At 39.6% G+C, this 16,750-nt stretch overlaps 1 protein-coding gene across 2 annotated transcripts; it reads left to right on the plus strand.

Annotated features, from left to right (window-relative positions):
• The first annotated feature begins 545 nt into the window (after window positions 1-545).
• On the plus strand, window positions 546-10,287 carry LOC107850782 (CDK5RAP3-like protein). Of its 2 annotated transcripts, none has more exons than XM_016695533.2 (11): window positions 546-702; window positions 1,665-1,801; window positions 1,881-2,015; window positions 2,695-2,789; window positions 2,892-2,986; window positions 3,092-3,227; window positions 3,327-3,479; window positions 3,582-4,136; window positions 4,363-4,571; window positions 5,467-5,599; window positions 9,995-10,287. In XM_016695533.2, exons 2-11 carry the CDS (start codon window positions 1,741-1,743, stop codon window positions 10,115-10,117), a joined length of 1,695 nt encoding a protein of 564 aa, XP_016551019.2. In that variant the 5' UTR covers window positions 546-702; window positions 1,665-1,740; the 3' UTR covers window positions 10,118-10,287. The 2 variants fall into 2 exon arrangements, with proteins under 2 accessions (XP_016551019.2, XP_016551020.2); XM_016695534.2 differs by having other exon boundaries at window positions 548-702; window positions 1,737-1,801.
• The last annotated feature ends 6,463 nt before the right edge of the window (window positions 10,288-16,750 follow it).

A 16,750-nucleotide genomic window follows, 5' to 3' on the forward strand; every position in this document is an offset into this window, starting at 1 on the left:
GAGGAAAAAAAAGAGGGGCTGGGGTGTGTGGGGTGTGGGGGTGGGGAGGGAAAAATATTTTTTTAAAAATATTTTTAAAATGTTTTTAAAATTTTTATAAATATTTTTAAATTATTTTTATATTATTTTAAAAATATTTTTAAATTAAAAAAATGAAGGGAAAAAAGCATCATTTTTTTTTAAATTTTAAAAATATATTTTAATTTTTAAAAAAATTTTAAAAATATTTTAAAACTAATTTTAAATTTTTAAAATATTTTTAAAAATATTTTAAATTTAAAAAGATGGAGTGAAAAAAGAATACTCTTTTATTTTTTTTTTAAATTTTAATATTATTTTTATTTTTTTTAAAATTATTTTAATGTAAAATTGATCAAAAATTGATCCCATTTATACCCCTAGGCGAGTGATTATACTCTCTTTGTTCTGATCATCAAGAGTGCAAAATATTAATTTTTAATGAGTTTAAGATACAGATAAAAAACATATAAGTAAAGTGTCAACTTACAAAACTATCTGACCTTTTAAAAATAACAATATTATATCCGATTTGTACATCTGTTCCCCTAAACACCCCCCCAGCGCGCACACAGGAAAAAAGGTCATTGTTATTTTTGGGTGTAGAGGAGATTTTACGCTGGGTTTCGAGTGCGACTGGCTCCATTCTAAAAGGTTATTCTAATTGAAAGCAAGCTTCAACAGGTTCATTTCTTCTCTCTTCTTCTTTAATTAACATGAATTTTGGCTATTTAGCTGATTTGCGTTGAGTGTTTGTTACTCATGAATTGATTATTTTGTTGCCTAAGTGTGTTTACTTACTGGAATAATTGTATGTCGCTGTTCAATTAGAATTGATTCAAGTTAACTAGATCGTGGTTTTTGATAAAAATTGAATTAATGCTAAATGAAATTAGGGTCATTAAGTTGGAGCTAATTGTATATTGTTTTGTTGAATTAAGAGAAAGGGGGAGTTTAGAATAATTGTCAATTTTAGGCTGAGGTTGGAGTAGGCAAATTTGATATTTGATTGTGTTTTGATTGATGTGTTTGTGTTCTCTTCACTCAATCCTTTTTAATCAAAATGTATTTATTCACCGTGAAATGCCTCGATATACCATGTATGGAGGCCGTTCCAGACAAGCCCCGGGGCGTCGGTGAAGCATAGGTTAGGATAGTTTAGGTAGCATAGATGTATTTTTCGCATTTTTTTGTTTCTCTTGGACTGCGACTTTATTTTTGTTTTGAATTCTTTGTTTGTTTGTCTGTTTGTATGTTCCTTTTTGTGAAATTTATTTGTTTTTAGTGTTAATTAAGCTGGTACGAGTTAATGAAACAATCGTGTTAAAATCAAGGGATCGAGAGATGCCTCACACCTTCCGTTCGATCAATAGAATTCCTTAACCGGAATCTCTGTTTGCCGATCAGTATTTTCAAGAGTTAACCATTTAGAAAAGGAATATTTTGAAGACGACTTGGCACACCAGGCCAATGTCAAGTGGCAACTTGCGTTTTAAATTTTTTTTTTTTTAACTCTGTGGGTGTCTTGTTTCTTTACTTTTTTGGGAATACACTGGGTATGTTGTTGTTCTATTTCTTTAGTCACTTTCAATAGTTAAAAACTCTTTTGAACTTTAATGAATTAGTTTTTTTTTTTTGTAAAAAAGGGGGTGTGAATGTGAAACTCGGGCTATCGATTCTCTATTCATTCCTATCCTAAACAAAAGCATATTTTCCAGCGAAATGCAGAACCAAGACGATATTCGTAATCTTCCAATCGACATAGCATTTGCTCGACTTGGAGGTAAACAAACAATTTCGATAAAGTTGTGTCCTCCACTCTTAACATCTAATATGTTTGTTTGTTTTATTAACTCGTGAAGAGTGGTTGGTTGATCGGAAGAGAATTCCGGTGGATTGGCGGAAACGACTTACCGCTGTAACAGCTAAGATTTCAGCGTCGTTTGCTTTGCTGCCTAAAGACATCGATCCTTACTTGCACACTCTTGATGTTGAAGGTTTACTTCTTTTACCTTTGCCATTTATGCAGTAAAATTTAGTCTTGTAAAATTATGCTTTTAAGCCCTACAACTGCTATAATCAAGTTTGCTATAGTGCTCATGATCTTGTTCAGATAGTATCATTAGCGTTAATTTTCTATAATTTGTCGACGAATTTAGAACTTAAGGTTAATAAAACCAGAATTTGTTTGTTTGATCTATTGTATAATATTAATTAAAACAAAAAAGGCAATGTTAGTTCTTTGAGAACCTCAAGATACATATGGAAATGCAAGTGTATTTTCTTAGAACAAACTTATTTTGTTAAGAACTGAAAAATGGCACTTGCAGTTTTGGATAGGCATACATCTTCTTGTTTGTTAAGAACCGATTTTGCTCTTTTGTGTTATTAAAACCAGGCGGAGGATGATATTTGAAGGATTTGAAGTATGTTTACAGGTCCCTTTTTGACATTTTATTCCCTTTCATAGGCCTAATTGGTATAATTTGATGGAAATTTCACTTGTCAGGAAAAAGAAACAAAAATAGAAATTGATGGAAATTTAATCTACTGGCGTACCTTCGAGTGACACTCTGTTGCATGATTGCATCAATTCTCTGTGGTTTGAGGAGGATCTTTACTACACTCTACTTTTGCAGAGCGTGAAATGTATACTGATTAAACTTTATTTTTCAGGGATTGGTTATTTGGAAGCCAAAAAAATATATGAGATTCTTCTGAAGGCAACTCCAGAAAGCCGTAATATTTTTGGGCGGCTTTCAGGTGATTCTGTAAGGCCAACTCTCTCTCTCTCCCCTCTCTCTTGCTTGCTCTTTCTCGCAATATGTATCTGTTGTTTCAAATAAAGGTTTTGTTTTGACTCTTGACAACAGGGTGTTTGGGAAGCAATTGTGCGTGCCTATGAGAAGGAATACATTTTCCTTGGTGAAGCTGCTCAGATCATGGTCCAAAATGTTAATTATGAGATGTAAATTAACTAACTTTATCACTCTATGTCAAAACACTTAAAGTTATGATTGGACTGTAGTAATTTTCCATGAAGATGTCTCATAGCAATATGATTGTTTTGCAGCCCCTATCATAAGAAGCAGATTCAGAAAACGCAGCAGCAACTAGCTGAATTGGAGCGCAAAGAAGCTGATATAAAAAGAAATGCAGCTCTCTCAGCATCTAAATATGTAGAGGCTTGTCAAGAGCTGGGCCTGCAGGTTTTAGCTTGCTTAATTCCATTACCGTTGAATGGTTTTCTGTCCTTATAGCATTTTTCTTTCCATTTGTAATATATTTGACTTTTCTCTTCTATTCAGGGAATAAATGTGAGGTCAGAACTTTTGGAAACTGCCACTAAATCTCTTCCAAGCACATTTAGCAGAATCTTGGAAGTACTTAATGGTGATTCTGTCTCACGGGCTATTGAGTTCTACTCAGATTTCGTCAAAGATGCTCATACGGAAAAGAATGTAGGGGATGAATTTTGTGTCTTACTTCCCCGAATCCGTTGTTAGTGCAATATCAATGTTTGGTTTAGCGTGGGTTACTTCTGTTATTTGTTCTGGTTGCAGAAAACCGTAGCAGTTGTGTTACCAAATCTGAGGAGTGCTCGTGAAAGGCCCCCCTTGATTGATGTCTCTGTTAGCCCCGAAGTTCTGGAAGTTATGAATGCTCAAGCAGGCCATAATGGCTTAAGTCAAATAACTATAGAAACTGACATCGCAGCTGATGGGATTGACTGGGATATTACTTTAGATAGCTCTCAAATTGATTGGGACATTGGCACTGTGGAAGAAACAGAAGAAAATGGAAATGGTTTGGGCCCCTATGAGATTGTTAATGCTAGCGATATTATGTCGTCTCTTCGTAATGATGATGTAAAATCTCATCGGACCTCTAAGGATGAAGAATTCCCAGCTCCCGAGGTCTCTGTATCAGAAATATCTTGGGATATTAGTGTTGAAAATCCTCAAGTTGCTGTGATTGAAGAAGACAGTTCACAAAATAATGATGCGGAATTGCAATCTCTTCAAAATAATTTAACTGCAGACTCAGTAGCTATCCATGAGAGGAGCCCTTTACTGGAGACAGAGTACAGGAATAAGATACTTGACGACTTATTTGAGGTTCGTGAATGGTGTTATCCCTTTTTTTTCATGACTAATGTCTTTTACACTTTTTTCTCTTTGTTTGGCACTAGTTTATCACTTTTTCCTCTGGGGATAGGATCTACTTCTAAGGCGGCTTCATTAGGTTGTCGGCCATTTAGACTTTCAATATCTTCTGTTGAGTTGTTTTGCCTGGTGTTGATGGTTTCTGACATCTGAATTTCTGTTGTTGCTTGACCATCAGGTGAAAGCCTTTTTGAATCAGCGGTTAATTGAGCTAAGGAACGAAGGTACGACGTCTTTACAACATCAAGTCCAGGCAGTTGCTCCACTTGTTCTTCAGCAGTACTCTTCTGATATAATTCAGAGGATGCTATCTGATGTTTCCTCAGCAATTTCATTGCTTACAAATAGGAAAACAAGGGATATGATCATGATCCTCAACTCCAAAAGGTACTGATTAATTATGGATTCCACGAATTTTGTTTCCTGTGCAAGTTAACAAATTTTCGTCCTTTTTCAAATCTTTTTGACATGCTAAGTTTTTGAATCTGCTTGCCACGTGCACTCTTTTTTGATCCAAGTGTAAAACTTGATGAGTGTTGTTCTTTGTCTAGAGGGAAATGATAACTTTGCAAATTATCATTTCTGCTTCCCCATGGCCAGCTCCACCATGTTGACTCGGTGGTACTTGTGATGAGTCATATGGACGACCTGCAGATATTTTTGCTTGACCTGATGTCGTGATGAAGATTTGGCTTACGAGAAAAAAATGAGGGCATTTCCACCATATACTTCCTTTTTGGTTCCAAAGTAGTTCTACTTACTTATAGAGGGACGTTCCACCAAACATTTTGTATTGACAGAGCAAGTTACACCAAACCTATTATGAATGATATTTTTCCTTATCTATATCTGTGGATGTGAAATCTATCTGGTGGGAGAGAAAAATTTCAAGATTATACTTGCTGAGAAAAAGAGTAGATGCATAGAGAGAGAGAGAGAGGGAGAGGGAGAGAGAATTGATTGCTAAAAAAGTGTGTCTGCACTTGTATCTCGTTTCCCATCCTTGAGAGGAATAGAAATAGAGAAGCTTAAGAGCAATGTTCTGTCCTGGGGAAATGATAAAATTTAAGAGCCATACATAAACTCTATAAGTTTAGTAATCTATTCACTGACGAAGAGTATGACACTCGACATCTGGTAATTTAACAGCTCACTTCTTTTGTCGTCATGATGAAATGTTGCTGTCCACTTTTATTCAGACTGTTATTGTATGAAATTCGTGTATTGCAGACTTAACTATTTTTGTTGAAGTTGCATGCTGACTGCTGTATTTAAATTCAAGATTTTTGGATCGATTGGTCAACACTTTGGAGGAGAAAAAGCTTCAGGAAGCCAAGTTGAAAGATGGATTGACGGACTTGTCTACTAGGCGTATGGAACTTCAGAATTCAATGTCTTCATCCTGGCCAAAACAAGTGGGTTTCTTATTTTATTTTCCTTCCAAATTTGTAATGTAATTTGCGGTAATTGCAAATATGTGATACTATGTTAGTCATTGAGAAGTAGGATTGGCTACTTTGAGTTTAAAGTATTAGTTAGTTTCTTCTTTTATTTTTTTGGATGAAGTAATAAGAAATTTCATTGCTAGCATCAAGAAGATATAGAGTAGTACAAAAGTTAGGACAATGAAAATACTTCATTACCTCAAATACAAAAAAGGTTAAACTAGTATCAGGGAGCTAACAAAGTTCAAAAAATTCTCGGGGAATCTTTGGGTAAAAGGTTATGCCAACTATATAGATACAAAAGACACCTAGCCTTAAGAGAGTGATTTGGAGTTGATAAATCTTCAAAACAGCTGTTGTTCCTTTCTAACCATACGCACCAACAGATACTAGCAGGTATCATCTTCCGGATTGGCTTGATGGCCTTACCAACTCTCCAATTGCACCAGAATTCAAAGGCCTCTTTGGTGCTATGTGGCATTACACAATTAATACCAAATATAGACAGAAACATACTCCACAAGTCAGCAGCAACTTACAATGCAAAAATAGATGATTGTTGAACTCAAGGTTCTTTTGGAACATGTAACATCTATTGGCAGTCTGAAATTTTCTTTTCGTAAGGTTATCTTGAGTGAGTCAAGCTTCATGAAGAGCTGTTCAGCTGAAGCATATGATCTTTATTGGATGCTTTGTCTTCCATATCAACTTCCATGACAGTTATCAAGCACTCCATTATGAGTGTATGAGTTTGCATAGCCTGCTTTCATTGAGTATTTACCATCCTTGTCACTGCCCCACCTTAACTTGCCTGCTTCCTGTGACATTTATCACCTGGCCTTCTAGTCTAGAGAAAAAGTTGACCACTTCCATGATTTCCAATCTTGTAGGTTCCTTCTGAATAGTACATTCCAGGTGTTGTCTGCCTTATTATGAGAGATGGAAGTATCTGGTTCACGTGCAATTGGAAATAGGCTTGGGAATTCCTCCATCAGAATGATATTGTCCATCCACCTATCCTTCCAATATGTATAGCATTTACCTGCTACCAACTGCGTGTTTTGAAAGAACTCATCTTTAAGCTTGCGTACACTCTTCCATAGGCCTACACCATGAGGGGGATTGGACAGCTTGGAGTACCAATGAGTTTGGACTCCATACTTTCCCTTATTACTTCCTTCCATAGAGTTTGATCTACCTGAGTGTACCTCTATAACCATTTCATGAGTAAGCATTTGTTGTGAAGAGCTAAATCTTTTATGCCCAATTCTCCTAGTTGTTTTGGCAGCATCACTTTATTCTACTTTACCAGGTGAAACTTGTGATCCCATGCTGTTACCCTCCAATAAGAAATACCCCCCAATAAGAAATTCCTCCTGATCCTATCAAGTTGCTTCAATATTTTGCTAGGTATGGGAAATAGTATGGGAAATAGAGTCATGTAGTAAGTTGGAATGTTGTCTAGCACGCTGGTAATCAGTGTCAATCTCCCACCCATTGACAGATATTGCATCTGCCATGATGTCAACTTTTTCTCGAACTTCTCAATCACCCCATCCCAAAATAGATGTAGATCCAAGTGTGGCACCCAGGTTTAATCCAAGATGAGTGGTTGAGAGGGAACGAATGGTATAGCCAAGTATTCCTGCAAATTCTTCTAGGTTTGAAATCTCATTAACAGGGTATATAACACTTTTTAACATGTTTATATGAAGGCCTGAAAGTGAGTCAAAGATGAGCAGCGTTTGATTTAAGTGAATTTGTGATCTATCTGCTCCACAAAAAACAAAGGTGTCATTAGCGTATAGTAAGTGTGAAACATTAAGAGTGTTCCTTTTTTTTTTTGAAGAAACATTAACAGTGTTCCTTACGCCAACATTAAAACCATCCATCCATTGCAGCTGCTTAGCCTTATCCAACATATTACTAAGGCCCTCCAGGGCAGGATAAGAAGAAAAGGAGAGAGGGAATCTCCTTATCTGAGCCCCTTTTGCTGTGAGAAAACCCCCCAGGACCTCTATTCACTAGCACTGAGTACTTCACTCTGGTGATGCTGAACTCAATCCGTTTCATCCAACTTTCTCCAAAACCCCATTGTCTAAAAATGGAGAAGAGGTATGACCAATTGAGTTGGCCAAAAGCTTTTTCTATGTCTAGTTTGCATAGGATGCCCGGTTGCTTACTTCTCATTCTCCAATCCAAAACTTCATTGGCAAGTAGAGCCGATTTGTCCTTGATACAAGTATTTTGATGATTGGAAACAAGTTTCCCCATTACATCCTTGAGCCATTCTGCTAGTACGCCGCAATCTTGTAAACTCCCCAATTAGACTAATTGGCCTATAATCTTTTATTTGAATTGCTTCTTTTTCTTTGGCACCAAAGCAATAAAGTATGCATTGCTAGATCTGACTATGCTACCATGTTGGTGGAAATAGTTTAGGGCCCCCATAACATCTGATTTAATAAACCCCAAGATTTTTGATAGAAAGCCATTGTAAAACCATCAGGGCTGGGTGCCTTGTCCGGTGAACATGACTTGATTACATCAAATAGTTTTTCTTCTTTAAATATACCTTCCAATTTCATGTATTCCTCCCCCGTGAAGTTGGCTAGCCCTTCAAAATATGTGCTTGGTCTCCTTGGTTCTTGTCTGTATGAAGATTTTCATAGTAGTCCAAAATCTCCTTCGTTATTTGTTCTTGGTCTTGTATGATTTCACTACCCACTGAAAGTTTGTCGATGTTGTATCTTCTCTTAGAATTTGCCACCTTCGGGGAGTATTTTGTATTTCTATCCCCCTCTTTGACTCATAAACACCTAGATTTTTTTCTCCGTGATGTTTCTTCTGCTTTTGCTAACTTCTGCATCCCCACTCTCAGATTTTGCATTTGAGCTGATTCTGCTGGTTTGCTTTTAGTTGATTGTTCTAGGGCTAGCAATTCATCAAGTGCTTTGCTCTTCCTGGTTTCTAATTCACCAAACACCTCTCTATTCCTGCTTGTAATATCCTTCTTCAGGTTCCTCGATTTTTTGTGTAAGAATATATTCTGGACTACCACTGAAAGTATAACCTAGCCACCACTCCTCCAATTTATCCAGAAAACCTTCAGCTTGAAACCACATATTTTCAAACTTAAAACAAGAAGGGCTAACTTCCCAGTCTCCATTCTCCAAAAGAACAGGCCTGTGATCAGAGATGACTTTGGGAAGAGCTAGTTTTTTCACAGTTTTGAATGAATCGCACCATTCTGAGGAGATGAGGAATCTATCAATTCTAGATGCTTGTGTACAGTTAGCTCCCCTTGACCAAGTGTAATATGCACCATGTAGTGGAAAATCAATGATTTGTAGATCTTGTATGATATCTGAGAAGGTTTTCATAGCCTTGGATCTTCGTATACAATTTAGCCTTTCGCTTTCGAATCGATAAACATTGAAATCACCACCCAACACCCATTGGTTGCCCCACAATCCCCTAACTCCTGCAATTTCGTCCCAAAGCTCCTCTCTCGGGGTTGGTATGAGGACCATAGACCCCCGTAAAGCACCACCTGAAATCCTCTCATAAGCTTTCCAGCATGCATGAAATTGTATATGAGCCTTGATAGGATTCGATACAGTTCCATTGTCTTCTGTCCCAAAGTTAATGATACCACCCCCGGTACCACATGGTTTTAATTCTGCCCAATCTGCTCATCTATTTCCTGAAATCTGTTGTATCAAATTAGAAGACCACTCTTTTATCTTTGTCTCTTGTAGGCATAGAACATCCACATTCCACTTGCGAATCAGTGACTTAATTGTGCTTCTGCCGCCTTATAATTTCATAAACATTATTTCTCTGATTTGAAATGTTTCTGATCTGACAAGTGGCCTAGTAAATTCTGCAACCTTTAAGTACAGTGTTTTTAAAACTTCAACCTTTGCTGTGCTTGTATTTTCAAGCACAGTAATTCGTATTAGACCTTCTAAACTTCACTATGCTGTAAGTTTATACTAAATACATTTGTTGGTTTTCTATTTTTTTTTTTAAATTTTGAATACTTATCTCTCCCACAAAAGGGCACCTGTTTTGAATGCTTTTCCGCTAACTGTATAACTGCCTTTCAAAACAGTCTCATTTCTATGAAAGGAAATAAAGTAGTGGCAAAGTAAAGCGAAGCAGAAGTCACCTCCTCCCTGCTCCTCAGCCGATAAACTTTTGCTAAGTTATTTTTGCTGCTCATGTACAGATCTTGAAAGCACTTTCTTTGTGCTGTTCATTTATAAAATACGTTTTTAAGGGAAAAAAAAGAAGAAGAAAGGTCCGATTGTGTTTCCTCTCTTGGATCCTTAATTTTGTGTGTTTTTCTTGCTGATGCAGGAAGCAGCTCTTGCCAAGACCAGGGAACTGAAGGAACTTTGTGAGAGTACATTATCATCCATGTTTGATGGACGGCCCGTGAATATCATAGGAGAGATCAATACATTGTTAATTAGTAGCTAGTGTTATAAGACTGGAGCTACTCTTTAGACATCTTGCAGGTTTTATTATTGTTGATACCGTACAAATTAGAAATACACAGTTGGACCTGACATTTGCGATAACATAATCAGGGTACATTTTTCTTGCTTTGAACTAATTGGCGAATAAATAATCAATGCTTTGTGCTCCCATGGAATACCTTATCCTTCGTGTTTGAGCTCGCGTCTCGGGTCTATTTCTCGCATCTTACATTGTATTCTTATCACTAGTCCAAACGCTTATGTCAATATTATGTTGGAAATACTATCTAGTAACTGGTAAATTTGCTGCCATGTGATCAGGAGATCATGGGTTCAAGCCTTGGAAATAGCCTCTGACAGAAATGCAAGATAAGGATGCGTACAATACAACCTTGTGGTGCGTCTCTTTCCCGAACCCTGCGCATGGCGGTAGCTTTTAGTGCACCGGGCTGTCCTTTTTTAATTACTATCTAGTTGTTCGCTACAAGAAATTGATTCCATGGGGTGAAGTTAAATGTTTAGATTGTACCACTTGAACTGCTACTCACTCCCATAGTAGAAATGAACATTGAGTTAGTTAAACGGTGGAAAGAAGACCTTATAGCTCTTCTTTCACAGAAATTGTCTTGACAAAGTCTTAGAAACAGATAACCAAACATACCATCTATTCTGAAAATATCCATTTTCTTGAAGAAACAAATAAGATAACCAGGCATACCAGCATTTGGTATTTTGGATATCAACTATTGTTGAATGAATTGCAATATGACGGACTACTTAAGAAGATTTACATGCACTAGGAATACTAACTCTATATTTGGAAAATGGGAAAAAAAAAAGAAGGAAAACCTAATGTGGTGCCATGGGATCATTGGACATGTTGGATCAAGAACAGACAATAAATGCCTTTATTATGGACGCTTTATTCGATCTTCACTTATGAAAGGGTGGTGAGTGGGTGAGGGTAGCCCGGCGGGGTCGGTTGGGAGGAAAACAGACGAAATGGCACGAACGAGCCATTTTCGGGCCAAGTTGTGGGTGTTAGCACATGATTCTAAGGGTGGGCATGGGGATCAGGCGGGGTTTTAGGTCGAATATCGACCGGCGGCCCCGAGGGGTGGTAAGCGGATGAGGGTGGTCCAGCGAGTCGGTGAGGTCGTTTGGGTGGTTAAAATGCCAAATTGAAGGGAACGAGCCATTTTTGGGCAAAATCTATTGTAGGTGTTAGCACATAATTCTTGAGGTGGGACCAGGGCCCGGACGAGTTTTGGGCTGAAAATCGATTGGCGGCCTCTTGGGGTGGGGGTAGGGGGGAGTGAGCGGGTGAGGGTCGCTTGGTAGGCTATTTGGGTGGTCAAATGGCGCGAACGAGCTATTTTTGGGACACATTGATGGTGTTAGCACGCGGTTCTCTTAGTTGGCTTGTGGCCCGACAACTTTTAGGCCAAAAATTGACTCGCGGCCCCGGAGGTGGCGGTGAGCAGGTGAGGGTGGCCTAACGGGGTCGGTGGGGCCATTTAGGTGGTCAAACGGACAAAATGGCGTGAATAGGCCGTTTTTGGGGCAAATCGATTGATGTTAGCACACAACTCTCGGGTGGCCTGGGCTCGAGTGGAATTTAGGTCAAAAATCAATGAGCGACCCCTGAGGGGGTGATGAGCGGGTGAGAATAGCCCAACGGGGTCGGCAGGGCCGTTTGGGTGGTCAATCGAGCGAAACAACATGAACGGGCCATTTTTTAGTCAAATCAATGGGTGTTAGCACATGATTCTCGGGATGGGCCAGGGTCCAGGTGAATTTAAGGTCAAAAATTGATCGGCGGCCCTCCGAGGGGGTGGTGTAACGCCCTGATTTTCTGAACCGAAATGCTATACGGTGCTCATGACCCCGAAGGACCATAAGCTAACCCATGACTGATATCTGTACCTGTAACTGCATAATATACATATAAAATGCGGAAACATGATCAAAGAGGGCGTAAGGTTCAATCTTGAATAATAAAATATCTGAAATAAGGTGGTATCACAGTACCAAAACAAAATTGAAAATTCTAAAGTCTAAATCTGAAAACTCTATAATCGTCTGAAAGCCTCTAAATTGTTTGAATAAGGAGTTGAAGGAACATGTCTCCAACTAACCCCCTAAACTGAAAATAAACTGAAATACTGGAATAATAAATGTAACCATGTCCTCGAAAGATGAGGACTCACTGCTTACTAAACTGCTACTGCTGATCTGGAATCTGCACCTCAGAACCTATGGTGTAACATAAAAAGAAAGCACCATAGCGCAAATGCGTCAGTACAACTAAAGTATTGAGTATACGTGGGGGTAGGCTAAATGCATGGGGTTTATATGCATGGACATGCTGACTAATATGAATGTGAGAATACATACATACATACATATATACATACATACATAACTGCTACTGAACTCGTGGAGATACTTACTACTTGAGTTTGGACTCTGACAACATGAGTTTCGTGATACTGAGATACTGAATGACTGATAACATGGATGACTGTATCTAACAGTCCTAATTCTGGGGAAAACTATCTGAGTTCCAAACTGTATCTGAACATCTAAGTCTGAGATCAGTCCTAGCTAACGAGTGATCTCTGAAACTGATAATGAGAATACTCGACTGAATCTTAGATTGAGATCAAGCCTGTCTGTCGGATGACCTCTAGATCTAATAATAAGCATCTGAATATGGGACCAAGCCTATCTGACGGGATGGTCTAGGAATCAATGAAACTATCTGAGTTCCTTACTGAGATCGATGACTGTATCTGACAGTCCTGATTCTTGATTTCTACTCTGAAGACTGATACTAAAACTGTAACTGTAACTGTGACTGCGGGAGGTAGTAACCTAATCGACATACCCCGATACTGTACTGGTAGGGTCCAATCTTTTCCCTGCTTGGAAGAGTGTTAATACCGTGCCACGGGTAGAGACCTCTACTATGGTCAAGCCTCTCTGACGGGTGACCTTGAACAGGAAATCAAGCCTAAGGCAATATAATAGTCAAGTATAGCCTTAATCTGATGGGCGACTCCTGTCCTGCGCTGGCTATGCAGTTCTAGAGTATAGGGATTGCTGCTAACGGCTCTGCCTTTATAACGGGAAAAACCGCCATCCCTGCACTCACTCGGTGCTAGTCCCTACTCCCAACTGAAAGACTCTAAAAAGATTAACTGCGCTAAACTGACTAACTGAACTGAACTGATTTATAAACTGATTAACTGAGCTAATAATATTTTCTTAGCTGAACTAAGCTGAATTCACTGAGTTCCGTTGATTGACGAAAAAGCTACTTGATCTGAGGTCTGATTGAGAGTACTGAAACTACTGGGACTACTGAACCACTGAGATTTTTGAGTTTTTCTGAGTCACGTGACTAACTGAAATCTATGGAGCATAACTTGACTGAGGATGTCTTGAAACATGACACTAGCTCTAGGCACACAACTATAGTTTTCGGGTACAAGTACCCCCAGGACTCGATGGAAGGAAACTGACACACATGATTGACTTGATCATAAGAGTAGGGTCCACAATTCACAATATCATAAGTAAGGATTTCATAATAAGAATGATTCTCAACAAACTATCACATGATCGGGAATGCACACAACATGTATATACTTGCATGGCTTCAATAACATGGTCATTCCATATCACAACAATATCATGAGCATCTCATACAACATCTTCAATTCAAGACTATAGCATGGGGATCACGTTGAACATAAACTTAGAACATGGAATAGTTATTTAGGACTCATTATGTCATAAAAGCATGATTTCTATTCCCTTAGGTATTTTCACAAACACCTTACATGCACATCTTAGGCATAGGTGGATTCATCAAGATTACAAATATTCAACCACCAATTTCACATATTTATACATTAAATACCACCATTTCCTCACACAAAACATACAAAGATCCTATCTTAGGCATCATCAAACTCCAACCACATGAACATCAACCACTAACAACATAAACATCATAATACATAATTTAGAAGATGGTTTTTGAGCTTCGTAGACGAAAGGAGTCCATGAATCAACTCACGCATACCTTAGAAGGAAGATTCTTGATGATTGACGGAGGAATTTCCTTGAAATTGGATCTTCAAGCTTAATTATGCAACCCTAGTTGTTTTTCTCTTTTAGTGCTCTTGGATGATGAACTTAAAATGTTAGTAGGGTTGTAATGTAATTAGGAGCTATATATTTTGTAGGGTTAAGTTTAGGGACGTGTAAGGAGTGTTAAAAGACTTAATTACCCTCAAAATAACTCAAAACAGAGTGTTTAAGTCACTTGAAACCATAAGATATGCGCCGTATATGATATCACATATATTTACATAGGCGCCGCATATGATATCGCCTAAATTTACATAGGTGCCACATATGATATCACCTAACTCATATGAGGCGCCGCATATGCTATCACCTATATTTACATAGGTGCCGCATATGCTTTCCAGTGGCCATGTGCGATTGGTTAGGCGATGCACTCTACTTCGCAAAGCCATAACTCCTAGCTCGGGTGTCAGATTTTGATGAAATTGGTGTATTGGAAAGCTAATTCGATTCTTTATAATTTGGTGGGTAGAAATATGCAGAAATACCCCATTAACAGCGAGTTATACTCGTTCAAATATGACCCTTACGAAATCGAACACTAAAACTTGATAGATTCAAAAACTCTTAGCTTGTATTATCTTAAGTGACTCATATGAACATGCTTAACGCATCATAAGCTATCTTATCGCTAGGATACTCATTGTAAGTCATGTACTCAAGTATGAATCACAGGATAGGAGATTTCATATGTAGGAAAAATGGTTCATTTCCTAGCTTAGAAACATGCGGGGTATTACATGTGGTGAGCGGTTGAGGGTGGCCCGATGATGTCGGTAGGGCCGTTTGGGTAGTCAAACAAGCGAAATGGAGCAAACAAATTTTTGGGCCAAATCGATAGGTGTTAGCACACGATTGTCGGGGTAGGACCAGGGCTTGGGCGGGTTTTAGGTCAAAAATTGATTGGCGGTCCCCCAAAGGGAGGGGGGGCAGGGGGGGGGGGCTGGGGGGGGGGGGGCTGTTTGGGTGGTTAAATATGCGAAAAGGTTCAAATGGATAATTTTTAAGCCAAATCGGTAGGTTCTAGCACATAGTTCATGAGGTGGGCCCATGGCCCGGGGCCCGAGCTTATTTTGGGCTAAAAATTGATTGGAGGCCCCTGGGTGGTTATAAATGGGTGAGGGTGGCCCAACGGGTTTGCCGTGATTATTTGGTTGGTCAAATGGGAAAAATGGCTCGAACGGGCCATTTTCCGGCTAAATCGATGGGTGTTAGCACATGGTTCTTGGGGTATGCCCAGGGCTGCCCTGGCAGGTTTTGGGCTAAAAATCAATCGGCATCCCCCCGAAAGGGTGGTGAGCGGGTGTGGATGGCCTGGTAGAGTCGGAGGGCTGTTTGTGTGGTCAAATAAATGAAACACCGTGAATGAGCTATTTTTGGGTTAAATCAGTTGGTGTTAGCACATGATTCTCGATGTGGACCTGGGGCCTAGGTGGGTTTTGGATCGAAAATTGATCAGCGGCCCCTTGAGGGGTGGTGAGCGCGTGAAGGTATCCCAGCGAGTTGAACAGGCTATTTGTGTGGTCAAACATCGCGAATGGGCTTTTATTGGACAAAATCGACAGGTGTTAGCACACAATTCTCGAGGTAGGCTCGAGGCTAGGGTGGGTGTTGGGCGAAAAATTGATCGGTGTCCCCCTAAGGGAATAGTGAGTGGGTAAGGTGGCTCAGCGGGGCCATTTAAGTGGTTAAACGAGTGAAACAGCACGGATGGGCCATTTGCAGGCCAAAACAGTGGGTGTAAGCATGCGGTTCTCGGGATGGGCCTAGGGACCAGATGGGTTCTGTGTCGAAAATCGTTCGACGGCCACCCGGGAGATAGTGAGCAGGTGAGTGTATGGCGGGGTCGACGGGACCGTTTGGATAGTTACACGCGCGAAACGGGGAGAATGAGTCATATTTGAGCCACATCATTGGGTGTTAGCACACAATTTTTGGGGTGGGCCTGGGGCCCGAGTAATTTTTAGGCCAAAAATTAACTGACAGCCCTTCTGAGGATGGTCAAACGGGCAAAACAGTATGAACAGACTATTTTTGAGCTAAATCAGTGGGTGTTAGCAGACGGTTCTTGAGGTAGGTCCTAGGACCAGGCAGGTTTTGGGCTAAAATCAACCTGCGACCCCTCGGAGGGGTGGTGAGTTAGTGAGGGTGTCCGGACAGGGTGGATTGGGTGGTCAAACAGGCAAAAAGGTACGAACGGGCCATTTTTAGGCTAAATCAGTGGATGTTAGGACACGATTCTCAGGGTAGGCCCGAGGTTCGGGCTACTTTTATGCGAAAAATTGATTGGTGGCCCCTAGGGGTGGTGGTGAGTGGATAAGGGTGACTTGACGGGGCTGTTTGGGTGGTCAAACGGGCAAAACAACACGAACGGATCATTTTTGGGCTAAATTGGTGGGTGTTAGCACATGGTTCTCGGGGTGGGCCCGAGGCATGAGTGGGATTTATGCCAAAAATTGACTGGCACCCACCC

The sequence above is a fragment of the Capsicum annuum genome, chromosome 12, assembly GCF_002878395.1.
Source record: "Capsicum annuum cultivar UCD-10X-F1 chromosome 12, UCD10Xv1.1, whole genome shotgun sequence".
Lineage (NCBI taxonomy): Eukaryota > Viridiplantae > Streptophyta > Magnoliopsida > Solanales > Solanaceae > Capsicum > Capsicum annuum.

Coding starts and splice junctions, on each gene's coding strand:
- LOC107850782 (XM_016695533.2), top strand. CDS start 1,741: ATGCAGAACCAAGACGATATTCGTAATCTTCCAATCGACATAGCATTT. Junction 1,802..1,880: donor AGCATTTGCTCGACTTGGAG/GTAAACAAACAA, acceptor TAACTCGTGAAG/AGTGGTTGGTTGATCGGAAG. Junction 2,016..2,694: donor GCACACTCTTGATGTTGAAG/GTTTACTTCTTT, acceptor TTTATTTTTCAG/GGATTGGTTATTTGGAAGCC.